At 38.3% G+C, this 18,478-nt stretch overlaps 1 protein-coding gene across 1 annotated transcript; it reads right to left on the minus strand.

Moving 5' to 3' along the window:
- Positions 1-1,159: 1,159 nt before the first annotated feature.
- On the minus strand, positions 1,160-17,961 carry ctsk (cathepsin K). The gene is made up of 8 exons (XM_023274887.3): positions 17,804-17,961; positions 15,955-16,078; positions 11,758-11,880; positions 9,680-9,832; positions 4,629-4,847; positions 2,984-3,149; positions 2,215-2,323; positions 1,160-2,006 (listed from the first exon to the last, which is right to left on the minus strand). Exons 2-8 carry the CDS (start codon positions 16,075-16,077, stop codon positions 1,907-1,909), a joined length of 993 nt encoding a protein of 330 aa, XP_023130655.1. The 5' UTR covers position 16,078; positions 17,804-17,961; the 3' UTR covers positions 1,160-1,906.
- Positions 17,962-18,478: the final 517 nt, after the last annotated feature.

Here is an 18,478-nt window from a genome sequence, read left to right on the forward strand (position 1 = left end):
AGATAGATAGATAGATAGATAGATAGATAGATAGATAGATAGATAGATAGATAGATAGATAGATAGATAGATAGATAGATAGATAGATAGATAGATAGATAGATACATACATACATACATACATAGGAACTTTTGCAGTTGTCCACTGACTTTTTAAATTTACAAAGTACATAAATAAGCCTTGCGGTGGAAATTGGTCAACAAACGATGCAACTCAGCAATGTCTCTCTGGTATTTTATTCAAGCATTGGCAAATGTCCTTATGAGCGTGTAAAGGTCAGAGATCTCCACAGCAAACAGCAATATGTTAAGACACCTTTTATACTTGCTAGTTAGAAGTTCTATGCTATATATGTTCTGCTAAATTTTTTATGGTAACCTCAGCAATATAGTTATTGGCTCAGGTTTTATATTTACTGGACCTGTCAATCTCTATCAATCTTTGCATTTAACACTTGACAAGAGAGTTATTAAGCATCTTTCCCAAAATGAAGAATTATGCCATCAAGTGCTGCTATTTAAAATGACAATGTAGTTGAAATGTGCAGATTTCTACTTTATTTTTATTGTTTCAACAAAAAGGCTGCCTGATGATTAATAATGCGTTTTTTTTTATCAGTAAACAGTGACAAAGCCTGTGTGTAGCAATAATTATTAAAAAGGACAGAGACTTAAGTGATTGAAATAAGGCATTTGAGAAACTGTAGTTTCTTACCAGACTGAAAAAATCAAAAACTTTTAGTGCTGCTGTGCTTAAAACTTTCATTTTTTTAAAGTATATATTGGCAGTATTTCAAACTTAATTATTTACTGAGTCTAATGCAGCCCTTTACCATTTTTACAGGATGTAAATTCATAAATTTTAGTAGCCTGTGTGTGTGTGTGTGTGTGTGTGTATGTGTGTGTGTGTGTGTGTGTGTGTGTGTGTGTGTGTGTGTGTGTGTGTGTGTGTGTGTGTGTGTGTCTTACATCGAGGTGTGAAGACGCATCATTCAGTTATCAAGTGGCCAGATACTACATATATCAGATTGCAGAGATGCAGTTAAGAATAAGTGGAAATTCCTTTAATTATACATTTCTGGTGCTGGCTATGTGCTAATTTTTATGATAGGTTTTACCCTATTTCCTTGGTTTGCCAATAAAAACATCATGTGATGTGTCAACTTCAAAATGAAACCTTTATTCAATTTCATAGAAAACATCAGTTTACAATTGAATCATTCGAAAAGTGCTGAACACAACAACAGCAGTCCACATGATCAAGAGAAAAAATAGTTAAGATTTATAAGAACTGACTCTCCATCAACAGGAAAGGAGGAGCTCCCATTGCCCAGCAATGCTTCCTATCTGGTAGTTTTCATACAAAATATAACTAAAACTAGGGGCTGAAACTGTCATCAACCACTGGCCAAATATTATAAAATGTGTTGTGTGGGTTTGTAAATTTAACTTGGTGCTCTGGCACAAAACTAACCCATGTTCCGGGTTAGGAGTTCTCCACCAACACAATGCCCTGAAGGTACTGAGAGTGGACATGTTTATTCGTGGATCAGTGGAGGTCTGCTGCTTTGGAGATAAACTGCAAAGACTTGAGGGGTTCAAAGTGCTTCATATAACTTAAGATAACCAAATGTCCTCAATGTCGGAATCCAAGACTCCACAACATTTAACCCCTTTTCCTCACTGGAATTCCAAAATATCAAATCAGTCCAATTTGAATTTCTTTAATTGTTTGACAATCAAGATATATATTTGCTGTTTGAAAAATCTGTGTAAACAAAGCGATATACTGTATTTTTTTGTAGTGGTTGCTGACATGTTGAAATGAACTCTACGAACATTTCCAAGTGTATTTATGTGTGTAGTAGTCTAAGCAAAGCCCCTTCATCCCTCATCCACACTGCCTTCACATGATGGGGTAGCTGGCGAGGTTGGCGATGCCGCAGAGGTTGCCACGGTTACGTGCCATCAGGATGTAGCCTTTGTTGCCCCACCTTTCACTCCAGCTGTCACAGGAAAGACAAAGGACACAGACGGAAACATAGAGACATGAGAAGTGTTGAGCATCGCCAGGAGTCAAACAGCCTTACAGCTTTGTCACCAACAAACACGGCTGACAGGACACATCAAACGCCGCACCAACAAACAACTGTCATTTCATTTTGGCGGCTCTATGAGCCACCTGATGCCATTCCGACAGGTGATGTGCCCCACCTGTTCTTGACAATCCAGTACTTCTTCCCCTTGGTGTTCACTCCGTAGCCTACGGCCAACACGGCATGATTGATGTCGTCTTTGTTACAGTTTGCGTCGTAGTAAACACCTGGGCACATGGCAGAGAGGAGGCAAAGAAGCAAACTGTGAGGCCAAAGTGCATCAGTGTACCAAACTGTGCTGCTCATTCAGTGTTTGTATTGAAAATCACTTGTCATCATGCTAAAACTTGCCTGAGATGATGTTGATGTTCACTGTTATATTTGTGTTTTGTTTTGAGTGAAAATTAGGGTACAGTTTTTCCAATCTTTAATAATGTTTTTGGTGAGTTCTATTTTTATTTTATTAGCGACACTATTCTCAAATTTTTAGTTGAAAAAAAAAAAAAACACTCCATGTTGACAGGATGCAATGTCTAGTGAAGAAACCCTACATGGCAACAAAAATGTCCACTATGTATTAGTTTTCTAAATTGTTGAAAGCAAAGTTGAGAATTCAACATTTTAGAACTAGTGGCCGTAAAATACTGCATATGTGAGCTATTTTGACTGAAAATCTTGGCAAGGGGACAGAAAATGTGTAAGAAAATAACATTCTCTAAAAATAATTTGAATTTGGCTTCCCGCATTGAGAAGGTTTCAGCGCAGCAGCGAGCTTACCATGAGAAGACATAACTTTGACTATAATGATATTTATTTTATTATTGTAATTTACTCTACTGCATGAAAGGCCACACATCACAACCGGGTCACTTCATCAGTCCACTGACCTCGCTGGTAGAACTGGAAGGTGGACTGCGTGGCATCGATGCCCACAGACACTGGACCCACTTTAAAGAGCGCGACAGCCAGCGCGTGCTCGTCACCCTGTGGGATCTCCTGGTAGCCTTTGCACTGGGCTGCCATGCCTGTCGAATTGTAGCGGCACGGCTGGTCCTGCAGACAAGACAAATGAGGAGAAGATGCTGAAAATATCTGTTTCTGAGCTCAAAAGTGGGACTCTTTGAAATGTAAGAAATGCTTCAGTTTATCAGTAAACTACACACAAAATACTCGTGACTAGAGATCTGAATGTTTAGGATGTTTTATGCAAAAGGAGACTAATCAGTAAGGCGCCACACACTGTGTTTTCACTGTCACATGTTCATTTTTCATAACATGACTGATCCCTTTATTCACACGTACGGGGAGACTTCTGCTTTTAATAATTACCCCAGCAGATGTACTTCCTTCTCGCATTTAAAAATGACTGAAGTGGAAACTATGTTTGCTTTGTGGTAGAGTTTCTCGCTCATCATCATTTCTGCTGAATCACATCCAGTCAACTCAGCCAAACACTTGCTGCGTCTCTAATGTCATAATGGAATTACTGGTATTATTTTTTTCCTTTTTGTATGAGTTTGTTGCAACACGTGAATAAGTCAAGAGTGGCACCTTGGCAGCAAAATAAGGAAATGTCAATCACCGTGGTTTTACTCTGTGTGTGCAGCAAGTGATTACTGAAAGCGGTCACAATGTTGTTTTTCCTCTTGGACTGGAATGACTGCTCATCCTAAAATTAACAAACCCCCGAACCTGTCATTGTTATGTTCAAGGATCAAAACTAATGAGGTATACTGTGTTAATAAGTGAGCTTTAGAGAGGTGCTGGTAGGCAGAGTTCTATGAAGTGTGACTCTCAGGGTCAAAAGTCAGGGCATGTTTCTAGTTTTCATTCCACAACTTTTGAAACTCTATAGAAGTGCAATACAATTATAGGAGTTTCTATATAATTTAAACATTAGAAGTATGCGTAGACATATGGTTACTGTATCCCATGGCAATCATTTGCAAATATATTTTTATCTGACATGTATATGTCAAGTTGTCCCCAGGTTGCGTCCCAGCCTGGGCCTGGGATATTTCTGCATGGAGTTTGCATGTTCTCCCTGTACATGTGTGGGTTTTCACCGGGTCCACCAGCTTCCTCCCACAGTCCAAAAACATGCTGAGGTTAACCGGTGATTCTAAATTGTCTGTACGTGTGAATGTGAGCGTGCTTGTTTGTTTCTCTGTGTATCTGTGCGATTGACTGGTGACTGTCCAGGGTGTCACCCTAAGTTTGTCCTAAATCAGCTGAGATAAGTTCTCCCCCAACCTTAGGACATTAAGGTTTACCATGCAAGACCTTAGGTCATACTGAGACTAGTTCCAATTGTGGCGTGTGATCACAGAACAGGATGTGACACTAACAATGATGTATGTGTTAAACACATGAACAGAAAGAAAAATGAAGCCTCAGCTCCAGTCTTGTGATACATCATACTTTCTTACCAAAGACTGAAAGTTTGTTAGAGTAAGATGTGACCCATTGATGGGAAAGTGATGGTTTAATGAGGTATTCTCGGTTAGCTAAGCTCGTAAACAGGATTCTTACCTCTCCGACGTAGGGGTAGCTCTCCTCAGAGTCAATGCCTCCATTTTCCTGCACATACCTAAAGGCATTGGTCATGTACCCTCCTCCGCAGCCGTCGTTCTCTTTGACACAGTCCACCAGGTTCTGAGGACTGAGATTTATGAGTTGACCCGTTGTCTTGGCCAACTGGCCCTCAAGGGCCCCGACAGAACTGAAGGCCCAACAGGAGCCACAGGATCCCTGTCAGGAGTGAATGAAAGTGAGGAGAGTGATGCAGTAAATGCATAACAATCACTGTATTTTTGCTGATAACAGTAAGAAGAAGCTAAGCAGACAGCAAGACAGAAATAAAGTGTAGAAATGTATGAAAGTATTACAGGCTTGAACTGTGAGTTTTGACTGGAGACGGTATAAAATAAGAATAACTTTATGTATACAGCTGCTCTGGTTAAAAACTGTTTGTCTAGTTCACTGTTACCTCCAAAACTAGCAATCTATAGAGAGCATCCTTGGGTTTAGATTATTGTAGTAGAGATTTTATACACCAAACAAATAATCAGTAGATCAATCAATAGAGAAAACAGCACATTTACACCTTATTCATCAGCATCATGAAACCAAACAGACTAAGAGAACTCAAAATCGAAGAGGAATTGGGCATGCCTTCTCCTAAGTGTCCACTGAGGGGCAGGCTCTGACAACTTTAACAACTAAAGATATTTCTGTTAGTTCGATGAAAGATCGCCACTGAATTTGGGTTGCTAATGTTTAAGCAGATGTAGAGGAGGAGTGTTTGTGATAAATATCCTGTATGACAGACACTGATGCTGCATTTTTGAGTTGACTCAGGGAATGGAAACCTATGCTATAGTATAAATGAATGTATTTGTTGAAATTAAAGTAATAAATGAATTTCAAATCTCTGAGGTGGAAGACATTGTCTGCACATTGCCATGACATCAACCACATCTTGAACACTAACATCACTGCTGGATCTCACTAATGTTTCTGTGTCTAAATTGGAGCGAATCCCTGCAGCAGGCACTTGAGGAAAGCCTTCCTCGAGGAATGGATGCTGTAATAGCACCAGATTAATGCCCCTGAATTTAGAAAGAGACGTTCAGCAGGCTCAAATGAACATAGCATTCAGGAGTCTATATGCGTTCGGCAGTGTGTAGCAATGGATTCCCTTATTTGATTCTATTCATTATGAAAAAACCCTAAGAAAACAATAAATAATGTTCATATCAAAAATCAGAATTTTAAAAACTTCCAATTATTTATTTTATAATGTTTGAGCATAAAATTACATTATTCTTTTTGTACGTAAATCAGAAAAAAGGGGCAGATGATCAAAAAATGGTTCATCATTTGAAACTGTTATCTTATGGATTTTACCTACTTTATCTTACAGATAATATCTAGTAAAAAAAAAAACATTAAATATGCTGAAAAAAAACCTAGCAAGAGGAGTTAGTATGCAAATCAAAAAAGAAAAAAAAACATACAAACACTATTTTTTTTGTTTTTTGACAAAAAAAATATAATAATTTTGCAGATATTCAGTTATTTTCATAGTGTTGTTTTTTCAATGTATTTCTATGACACTCTAGATGCCAGATGTTTACAGCTGTTTTACAGATTTTCTTATTCATTTATTATTCTTTTTTCTTTTCTTTTTAGAAAAAAACTGTCGTAAAACTCTACCAGAGATGTCGTCTGACTGCAAACTCTCATCCGGCTTTGAATTAAACCACCTCTGCTGCTCATCCTCCTCCTCCTCCTCCTCTTCCTCCTCCTCCTCCTCCTTCTCCTCCTCCTCCTCCTCCTCCTCCTCCTCCTCCTCCTCAAAAAACAAAAACCACTCTGACATTCTGCTGCTCTGAGTTGGCCCAATTAAAAACTTTGTAAATGTGTAATTGCCTCTTTTCACTGGGGGGATGTTCTGAATGCGTCTTTGAGTTTTGTTATAACTGAAATTTGCCTGAAACAAACAAAACATCAAAACACTGTTCAGTGATCATAAAAGCGAGTATAGATGAAGCGGCAGACTTGTTAGAATGCAGAGAGCGTAGCTGGTCTGTTGCATAATTCATGAAAGTCAGGAAGCAGAGGAGCAGCTCAATAAATCCTGTTTACAGCTGCAGATTTAAATTCACCCACCAGGGGGTGACGATGTCATCCACAACAAGTCTGACTTAATACACTGAGGCAACCAGATCCGCTCTTAATCTGGCAGTGAATGTATATTTTAGTGTTGTGTGCTTCTGTTTGCCAAACCCATAAAGCGAATGTCACAGTCATCTATTATTCAGGAGCTTTTCTGTTTACAGACAACAAAACATCCTATAGGATAATTTGATAAAAACAAATCTTTACATCAGTCATATTGAAAACCAGCTAAGATAAATTCTTCACATTTGCATTCTTGGTGCAGGATATAAAACAAAAAAGTCCCTCTGGTCTGTATGTGTGATCATGCCGTACTAGAAAATTATTTATTGCTGTCTGCTCAGGCTAAAAACAGCTAAAATGGTGAGACAAACTGAAAACCAACTGAACATAAACAAAGTTAAACAACACATTAACTGGGCTGAGTGCTCATTGCTTCTCCATCAGCTCTGATGTTCATTAGATAACATGACGTCTCTCTGCTGCTAATGTGCCTGTTAGCAGAAAACACACATATGCATATTTCAAATCTATGTACTTCACATTCTGCACAACTCTTGTTTACATAAATAAGGCCAGTATGTTCAAGCCTATCATAATTACTAATTAGATGCAATAATCAAAACCATCCTTTGTTTTCAAAGTCCATTAGCAGCGAGACTGGCCTGTTTCCTTCCTCTGGGGTGTTACATGATCACACTCTAACTCTAATTGTTTTCACCTTTTAAGACTTCTGCAGTAAAAATAAGGCTGAAACTTGGTAAAATATCCACCACAAACTCTGAATCTCATTCAGCCTTTCTGAGGTGACATGATGCTGATCTCTAAAGAAAACCACCCACTCATGTTTTAGAATGTCTTTGAATATTTTCATTCAACTTGGAGATTAATATAGAGGCTTTTCACTATCAGGTGTATGTTCAAGACCCATTTTTGAACTCATCCATTGATAGAGTTCATAAGACCAGAGTTAGGAAAATATGAATGTATTGAATTCCCCCTCTGGTCTTTAATAAAATGCCAAAAACTCAATTGGCATTCTTCAGAAGCAGCAGCTCACAGATCTAATAACACTGGTGTCAGCTGCCAAATGGGCGTGCTTACCTTTTCAACAAGGCATCAATGTGTCTAACTAGTAAATTCCCCATTAACAATCAGGTGTTCACAAACAGGTTCCAATGTTTTTCTGAAGTTGGTTTACTGTAAAGAGGAGAGACGTTTACAAGCAGTCAGCCCGATCATAGCTATCTACCTGGAGACCAAAGTGGCTGGGCTCAATCACAGACCACAAGGTTTGTTTTTAGTGTGGTAGATCACTGTGATGCTATGTAACAAACAGACAGATTTGAAAGGCAGGTTATTTTTTAGAAGTCGCCATAAAGACACCAGTTAGTTAAGTCAGAAATTGTAAAAACTGAAAGAATCATTGTTTTTCAAAACTTTTTGACAGTCCTTGAACTATCCATCTGTGTGTAATTTGCTGTTCTGTCAGAAAAATAACCAGAATTAAGCCCAAAATAGTGCTATTTCATCAAAATCCCTTTATTTCATGTCATTTAAAAAATCTGTTTGCCCTAATAAAGGTCTGTAAAAACCAGAAGATTCTGTCAGGATCATCCTGGCAGGATGTGATATTGACTCAGCTGTGACTAACCAGTCATATGACAAAAAAATGAAGGGAATTTTTTGCTGAACTGGGGTGAACTGCAGGTTATGTTTACACAAAGCAGATAGGCGACAAACACAGAAAGAAATTAGAATTCTAAGGAGTTCAATATCTATTGCATGTATGTTTTTCTGGTATTCGTAACATTATGGGCACTTGAAAAAATGGTGTACTTCTTGATTCAAGGTAGAAAAAATGAGGACAAATATGGCATTCGTATAGGAGATGAAAGCTATATGACCCAGACTCATTTAAAGCAGTAGGTGCAGAGACCATAGAAATGTGCAAGAGAGGAGATAGACTACAGAAGCTGCTACAAAGAGAAACATTGTGGATCTTCAAGCCACTATGAGTACAGGCCAAGACTCTGTTCTATATCTGTAAATATGCTCTTTGTGATGGGATGATTCCACATCAAAACCAATTTTGGAGATTTTTTTCTTCATCTCAGCATAAGCGTTTTCCATGCGGTTGTTTTTCTGTGTGACAGTGTGTGAATATCTGATTGTTCATGGTAGATTTGTGGTCGTAAAGACGTTGATGCCACATTAGAATCAACCCGTTTCCACACCCACTTGCTCTGCTGCACCTGTGACAAATATTTGTGATTACTTGGCAGAGTCTTTATAACTTATTGTGCTCACTGTCACATTTCCTTGAACTTGAACTAAAGAGTCTAATCTCTGATTTGTGCATAAGTTTCTTTTGGCAACCCCCCATTTCTTCTCTATTTAAATCAGCAAGAACAGGCTGTGAACTCAACACTGATATACAATCTTCTTGATACATGAACGTCTCAGTAGTATCATTCATTTAGAATCATGTTTCTGTCCACTTTGACAAAAGTAACCCACAGATCTACTCCTGACGGAAATACTTGGCCCATTTAATCCTGAATACTTTGCTATGTCCACTAGGTGTTGATAGAAATCAACAGGTTTTCGCAAGTTTTAGCTAAAAATACTTCCTGCTAAGTGAACCACAACAGCAGTAAAGTGGGGTGAGGAGGCTGTGAATTCAGAGTGATAATTCTCTTTAGGTTCATCAATTCGAGAAACCTCTTCACAATGACGTAACAGTATTGGTTACAGCTTTTTCTAAAATGTAAACTACAGTGATTTATGTGTGACAGATTGTGTTTTGTTGTGGCCAAAGGCTCCAAAAGGCAAAGAAATCCATATATTTTAAGCCCTCAAAATAGTCTAATTGCATTCAAAAACTTTTGTTTACCGACCTGGTCCTTCACTGGAGTCACCATGCCCTTCTTGCGGTAGTCAACAGATTTGGGAAGCTTGGACACCTTGTCGTCCAGAGCCATGTTGAAGTTGCGGTCTGGGTTCAATGGAGTCTGCAGACCGGTCATCTTCTCAACCACTTCCTCTGACGTCTGCGTGAATAAAGACAGTTACATTTTTCAGGTTCCAAGTTTTAGGGAAGTTGCTGAGGCTTTGTTGAAAATGTGCGATAGTAGTTTCTAGATCAAAAGTGTTACTTGAAACAAAGGGTTCAAAAGTTAAGGGTCACAGATTGGAACATACTGACAACAGATGGGATGAATCTTTCCTTGGTTTATATCTATATATTTTAAAAAGATGTTTCAGGACAGGAACAAGAGAGGAGAGAGGTACGCAGGGTTTATTTTTAGATTTAAGACGAGAACAAGTAAAAGAAGATATGGGAGCGAGAGGATTTGATTCAGCGGGGTGACAAAGGATGAAAAGTTGTACATGAAGAGATGGGTTTAACATCATTTACTCCAAAGTGAAATGTCACCTTTCAGTGAGCAAATGTCAAAAAGGAGGCACAAAACTGCACACAAGAAACTGAAATATTTACGAAACAGTCACATAAAAAAAAAAGCAGTAGATCAAAGAGGGACATGAAGAGCACAAGAGGAATTAAAATAAGAGATCTCTGCACTGCTTGGATGGAATTGCTGGTAATACAATATTTAGCAGTTATTTTTTTTAAAAAAAGGAAATCTTCCATTTATTTTTATGAGAATTCCCCAGGGTTTTCATTACTACTCACTCTAAAAGCAGAATGGATCATTAATGGAAGAAATACAGGCCATCTGTTGATTTCTTTCATTTAATTTAAGTGCTTTCAGTCAGACTGGAAACGGAAAGACATCCTTCATTTCTGGCCACCTGTTCCTACATAAACATGAAATTGGCCATTTATCCAGAGTTCAGATGCGTATACATGCTCCTGTCACTAATAAATGAGCCCGAGCCCTGACATGCTGCACTTCATGAAGCCTGCTTTCCACTCATTTTTGATCTACAGCTTGTTATGGCTGACATTCAATGCAAAAACAACCATCAGCCATGCACTGTCACTGATTTTTGAGCTTATTTAAGGACACCAAACCCATTCAGCTTCACCTCACAGCGCTGAAGCACGCATGAGTGAAACAGAAGAAGGAGATGACAACAGACTACAGCAGCTAAAAGTCAAAACTACTGGGGGACATATAGATCTCTGACAATAAGGAGCTAGTTTTCAGTGAGTTTTACATTTGCTTTTGTTGGATCCAGCTTCTTTAAAGTGAGGATTTCATGATTTTCTGTGTCATCCATGATAATAAACTGAATCTCTTTGGGTTATAAACAGTTGGAGAGACACAACAAAACATTGAAAGACATCACCTAAGGCTGGATTAAACTATCAAAGGCATATTTTGATTGATAAATCAATGAATTGAGAAAATAATCATCATATTAATTAGAAAATAAAAGAACTGTTGGCTGTTTAATTGACAAAACTGGGATGTGCGATACAAAATCAGCTCATGTGGCACGCAAATGATGCAGAAGCCATATAGCTCCCTCAAAGCATCAAACCAGCTGAGCTAAACCTGTGACGTCATGTCACATTTGAGGTCATACCACTTTACCTGAAATGTGTTCAAAATAAGGAAACTGAAGCTGGGATCAAAGAACATAATATTGTTTGTCTGTTTGGTCACAGCGTCAAAAAAACTGATCACGGTGCTGTGATGTGGAAAGAGACGCGTCAGACTCCATCTCGAATCATAGCTTGTGGTTTGTCTGGACCAGAAATAGACTCCTGTTAACAGAACTGTCAGCTGTGGAACACGAAGCATCGCAGAGCACACAAGGGAGAGGAGGAAAAGAAAATGCTGACACGCTCGTCTCTCTTTCCTTAACATAGAGGCTCATGTCCTCCACTGTGATGCACTAACATGGCATAAAGACATTATACCTGCCTGGAATTTGACATAAATATGAGCTGGACTGGGGGCTTATTAGTGGGATTTCATTCAGTTTTGAGCGTGGAGGGACTCACCATGTCTCCCAGGTGGTTCATGCCCAGCTCATAAGAGTGGATCCCCAGCGCTGCCTCCTGGTTGTGGGCTTCAATCATGCGCATGTTCTTCTCCCAGATGGCCTTGCGGATCCCCTCTTCATCCTACAGCAAACAAAAACAAGGAATAAAGTTCTGTTTTCAACTCAAAAAATAAAAACTGAACTAGTACTTTTCACCTTGAATCCAAAATCTGTTTAATAGTATCTTTCTTAGTGTTCCAGTAGTCTAAAGCAACAAAATAAACTCAACAATAAACTCACTGTAATTCTAGAAATTTTGTTACTTTGTCGAGTGAATATGCTGCTGAGCGTTCGCACAATAACCTCCCAGCATGCACTGATTGAGAGCTAAAACTCCGTAGCGGTTCCTCTTTTTTGTATGTTGAAGAAAGTATTCATGATGGAATCTTGCTGTGACACATTAAATGATTGTTTTTTTTCATAACAAAGAACACAATGCTAATCATCACAAATGGTAGAATGAAATTCATTTCCTACTCTATTACCTTTTTCAGTGTAGCAGCACATTTTTAATGAATTAAGTGAACTCTGAATCATCTTGGGTGTTTTGAAAATGTGAAACTAACTGATTTAAGTTAACTGGACTTGAAAAAAGAAGTAAAATATATTTAAGATAATATATTGAATCAGTAAGGGTTCAGTCACACTTCCAGATTTGCTTCCAAATACAGTATTACAGCTTAAAGACACATTTATTTGATTAAAAAAACAACAACTTAAAGCTGCAGGGATTTAAGCCATTCTATACTGTAACATGCCAAGTTTTCATAGTTGGGGGCTGAATTACATTAAAAAACACCAACCTTCATATGGTCTTTTCTTCATTGCTTTCATTATTTAAACCAGAAATTATTATAAGCAAACTACAAAAAAAAAAAAACTATTTTAACCTATTAGATTGAGGGTTCTGCCCCCTTTTGGGTTGAGGTAACTGAGTCAGGAACATTTCATTTCACCTGAACAGAACGGGCTTAATAAGTATGAAATAAATAATAATTCTATTAATTTTATTTCTGTCTTCAGGCTAATCTCCTTTCCTTCCCTTTGTTCCTTACACCTGATAACTCAAAGAAACTAATATGGGTAAACATAGCAAGTTTTCATTATAATTAGCCAATAAAGAAAAACCTTGTCTGTGTTACAGCCCCATTTCATTAATTAGGCCTATTAAACCAGTGCACATTCACACAATAACCTTCCCTCATGCAGCTTTCACAGATACGTGTTAAAATATGACTTTATCCATTATTCACCACCGTGTGCCAGTTTTATGATAAGAAATCTGTTTGAAAGAGTAGCTATAATTTAGTATATACCAACTATTGATGTCAAGTTTTATTGCTTAAACGTACATTATGGGAACAAAATACAACAAATGCTTGGTTGGCCACCTAGAAAAACACAAGCTCTACTTAGCATTCGTGGCTTTAACAATCATGAGCATAACTATAATCATTTCTATCTTGATATCCATTCCAGTAATGGAAAATGCAAATGCTGCATGGAGATTTTTGATTTTATTACAGTGATGTCAGTTCAAGGAGGGTTGAATCAGAGGAGCGTGCTGGATGAATACTGATTAAAATCACCGTGAGAGAGGGGGAGAGATGTGTTTTCTGCTGACTACACAGGAATATAAATACACGCTGTGATCATACGAACATGCACACATTACAGTAAATACATGCATGTACACACAGGTACACATGAAAACAACAGAAAGCGCACACACGCACTGTCCAGTTCTGCTCATTAACTAAGGCATTTGCACACATGCAGTTCACTCACATGCAGTTTAGCTACAAACACACACACACACACACACACACACACACACACACACACACACACACACACACACACACACACACACACACACACACACACAAACACACACACACAAACACTCTCCACAGCTGTGATGATCTGACCTCTAGCCAGAGGTGAAGAGCAGAGGGATAACAGATGCTCAGTAAGCATTCAGGAAGGAAATTCGTAGTCATCCATGGTTTAACACCAAATAAGCTACATTCACTTGCTTTCTTGAGGCCAGGAATGAAAAAAAAATCAATTGAAAAAAGAAACCACAGAATTAGAAACTTTAGCACCAGGAAAACAGTTCCCTTGGTGAATGGAGTGTCCCCTGTTAGAAATTTCCTACATCTGCTATACTGACTAAGATATTTATTAGCTGATGAAACAATGATTTATAAAGCGTATGTTTGCCAGATTCAACCTTTAAAACCTCCTAAATCAAAGTAAACAAAATAGACACAGTCAGAGGATCTGAAGCTTTATGGAAATTAACTTTACCGGCAAAAGATAAGATAGCTGGAGTCACAGTAAATTCTCATTGTGCATGTCCTGCTTTACTTTTGCTTCTCTGTTCTCTAACTCCATCTGTCTTGTTTCCACTCTGGGCCAAAACAAGGAAGTAGAGCAACCGGTTACAGCCTCATATTTCTTGTTTTTCTAGGCAACATTGTTTCCCTCAGAAGTTATTCCATTTCTGGTTACAGAAAACATATGAGTTCAAGATTTACGGATAATAATGAAGGATGACTTGCAGAAAGTGGCAGTTAATTGTGTTGTTTTGCTAACTATTCATATATACAGCGCCGATTGTTGTTTTGGTTTTTCAACTGTACTGTCAGGTGGATCTTAGAAACTGAAATTAGACAAGACACTATATTATGAACATTTTTAAATAGCCCAGTGCAGTTTATCATGGATGCAAATTAGAATTCTGATTCTGAGTGCTGGCAACGATACAGAACCTCAAAGTCAGCCAAATTAAGATTTGGTATCAGCACCAAGTTACTTTAAACCTCTTAAAGAACATTTCCTCTCTCTGTTTAATGCGCTCTCACCAGACTGGTGGCAGCAGAAACAGGCCAGTTGAGAGGAGGACGAGACTAACCCTGAACTGACTGGCCGTTAAATTGAGTCAGATGGAGGCAGACAGTGAGTCAAAGACGTCGACACGAGCAACTCACCGAAGCAGAGAGAGAGAAACAGGGAGGAAAGATGAAACACAAAAAGACTGAAAACAGTGAGAAGACAAAAGAATAAATGCACAGAGCTTGTCAATACATTCATGCATAGAGACGTAGTCAAGGGAGTAAAATCAGACAGTTTCTAGAGAGATGCTCTGATGAAAGAATACGAGTCAGCTTTGAAAAAAAGGAAATTGTTCAGTAAACGCAGCTACGGTATGCCTTTAGTGGAGACAACTGAGGATCACACTATAATGAAAAATTGACATCGTGTCCCATTAATGTCACTCTCATCGTCCCCTCTGTCACTCTGCTGCTCCCCGTTTTCTTTGTCCTGGCTGCTTATTGAAATTCTGTAAAACATGGAGGTAGATTCTCTGGAAATTTGCTACTCTGCAGTTCTGAGTAATGTGTATACAAGTCAGAATTGCTTATCAGGATGTCAGAGTAGTTTTTAAAGGACAGTTTTGTTTGTACAAAGCCCATCTTAGCCACAGATTTCAACTGCAGTCTGTTAATAAACCATTCGGCTTCACCGCAAAAGCACACGGGTTCACTGAAGTATGCACCTTATAAATTACGGCATGTTTCTGAACATTGCGCAATGACCTTTTTTCCACTTGAATAAAACATCCAAAGCAAGTCAGAAAACCAGCATGCTTGCCACATATATTCAAAGTGAGTTTTAAGATGTGGAAGTTCTGTGGTTCCAGATAGTGTAGTGTAAGTATAGTGATATTCACCAAATAGCAGGTTCCCAGAATCCAACATGCTAAAAGGTTACTTTATTGTTTATATTGAAACCTAATGCATTTTCATGTGATGGCATGATGTCTTTAGCCAAACACTTGAATAAACCACCCATTGCTCAAAACTGTTTTGCTGTTTGTTTCTCAGTCGCCCTTGTTAGCTGTAGAAGTCCCCATCTCTTATGCCAGCAGTGCAAAATCTGTTTTTTTGAATCTGAACAATGTATTAAACAATCTATGTGCGGTTTTATTATTTTTTCTTTAATTTGTGCATCTCACTAATTGCGTTTTTTTTTAATAGCTATTTCTGTGTTTCATTCTTCACTTCTACCACAAATCTAAAAAGGGTCTATAAACAGTAAAGTGTTCTGCCTCTGCTGTACTTTACAGGACAAACCAACAGACACTAACCAGGCCATTGTATTCTCTCCTGTGTGTCATCTTCCACTCTTCCCATTGGGTGTCCAGAGCAGCTTCATCCAGATGGCCCAGAGCTGTGGCAGCCAGCAGCAACACGCACACACACGACAACATCCTAGAAGAAAAAACACATAGTTTATATGCACAAAATCCAGACTGAAATATGTACAAATATTTGCCTTTTATCAAGACCTGGGTATTGGCTGGAATTTTTTTTCAGTGAGGACTGATAAATGACGGTCTACCGAGATGGTATTAAAAAATTCCACACTATTGCGTAGTTGTGTGCAGCTATAATGTAACAAAATGCAAAGACAATTAAGCTCATCAAAGACAAATTTGTACTATTACTAGTGTTTTATTACATTATTTTTATCTGTTTGTACAAGCAGCCTTTAATTACGGATGTCCACAGATAGAGTTAATTAAATTTTTCATTAATGAATATGTACTTCTGTTTACAATTAGTCTGACATACACCATAAATGTGTGATTTTCTGTTACATGATTGTTTCACTTCCTGTGTTTCAGTCACACGGCAGATCAAAAAAAATGCTAGTTTGTTTTTCTAAGGAAGCCTCCAGCAGCTGATTTTGGAGGGATAAACTTCCTAGCGTCCTTCACTCGGTTGGTCAGAACAGGTAAGTGCTGGTCTGAGGTCTGTTTCCAGTCTGCTACACGTAAAACTTTTTTCGGAAAAAGGCTGCACTCAGATGATTTTTGCTTCTCGTGCAATGAGTATGAGTAAATTTGAAGTTAATGGATATTGTCTCACAGTGGCTTCACACTGAACATATGAGTAGGAGTCACAAGACGGAGAATAAAACTTTAGTGAAGTGTGGTGAAAAAGTTTCCTCGCTCTGTCATCAGGGACTCAAACACTTTCTCTGTGCATTTTTAAGTTGAGTCTTTAAAAAAATTCACAGCAGTCTGCACTTTTTCCTCCACCTTCGCTGCTCTCTACTTTCCCACCATCTGCCATTCATCAGTTCCTCCGTTTTTTTTTTTTTCACTTTGTGCTTCTAATCTGCATTTGTGTACATCGTTTCCAGTAAAGGCCACTGACCTTGTAGGTTTACTCAACTAAAAGCAGAAGCCAATCGGCTTCTTCAGCTTTGAGAAAACGAGAAGTGCGCTACTTTACAACGTCAGCTTCCTACACACATTGATTATACCCAGCATGGCTTCACCTTGAGGTGAGTTCGATGGAACTGCCATGTTTTAAATAGCAAAGTTTCATGAGATATGCAAATAATGTACAGTATGTGCACGATGCTGTCGCTGCATGAGTTTCAGAAGAAAATTCTCCTGGGAGTTCTTCTATGTTTGAGAAATGAATTCTTGCTTTAGATAAAGCATTAATATTTATGTAAGCTTTTCCCTCCATAACCCTGTTGCATTTTTCCACAGATGTGTCACATTAACTCTGCACAGCTCAAAATGGCTCTCAGTTAAGACTGAAACTCTGAGTTCCAAGTATCACTCTATTGAGGTGCAGCTCAAAAATCAGTCTCTAATCCTAATCCTATTAAGACTAATTACTTTTTTTAGCTGGACAAATTCTTTTGAATTCATCTGAGCCTGAATTAAAAGGAAAGAGAGTCAAACTCAAAGATTTTACTGGGAAATCACTGCCTACAATAAAATGTGTTTTCTGTCATTACACTTCACTTCAGCCAAGTTATATAAGTTACTTTACTTTTGTAGAAAACGTTACAAGACAACTGTTTGTTACGGATGGTTTTGACTAACTGAGAAAAAAAAGCCCTGTTCAAGAAACGGTACCAACAAAACAGAAAGTAAAACTCTGAACCAGGAAGTCAACAGCAAAAAAATTTACCTTATTTCCAAAAGTCAAGGAGTTTGGTGAAGTCCTCTGAATCTGACACCGTCTTCCTTTGCTGTTGAAGTAGGTCACTGTTTGAGTTTTTATTGCCTGGATTTTAAGGAAGTACAATGGAAGGTCCAGGTCCCGGGGAGGAGTTTTATTTTTTCCATACAGGGGAATTACATCTGGTTTCACTAGAATAGCTGTCAGGTGTCAAGTTACAAAGGCATGTCTGAAAATTTCTCAGAGGCTGGTGAACTGCTGCAGTCTGGGTCACTGTTGAAAAATGGAAAAGCCTCTTGGATTTTTAATAAAAATAACTTGCACCTTGGACTTCATCGCAGACATTGCTTGTAATATTTACCAGACCACTGAAAAATCTGACCATGTACAATATAGAAGGAAAAAGTTGTTATGAAAGAGGAAAAGTATCAGACTTTTAAAGTGATTCAGAAGCATAGCAGTTTGTTTTCAACTCTGTGAAATGATATTCAAGAATATTTACTGTATTGCATTGTATTGTATTGCATTGTATTGTATGTAGATGAATGGATGCACCTTAAGCCCTGCAGCTGGAAGGCCGCGATTAACGATTGAATGACATTTGTTGGTTGCCAAAAGTAAGTACATAGTGTCAGCCAGTGGTGAGGTGAATCATGAGTGTTAGGCCTGTAGGGGCCTTTCCCC

This window comes from Amphiprion ocellaris, chromosome 9 (assembly GCF_022539595.1).
Source record: "Amphiprion ocellaris isolate individual 3 ecotype Okinawa chromosome 9, ASM2253959v1, whole genome shotgun sequence".
Classification (NCBI taxonomy): domain Eukaryota; kingdom Metazoa; phylum Chordata; class Actinopteri; family Pomacentridae; genus Amphiprion; species Amphiprion ocellaris.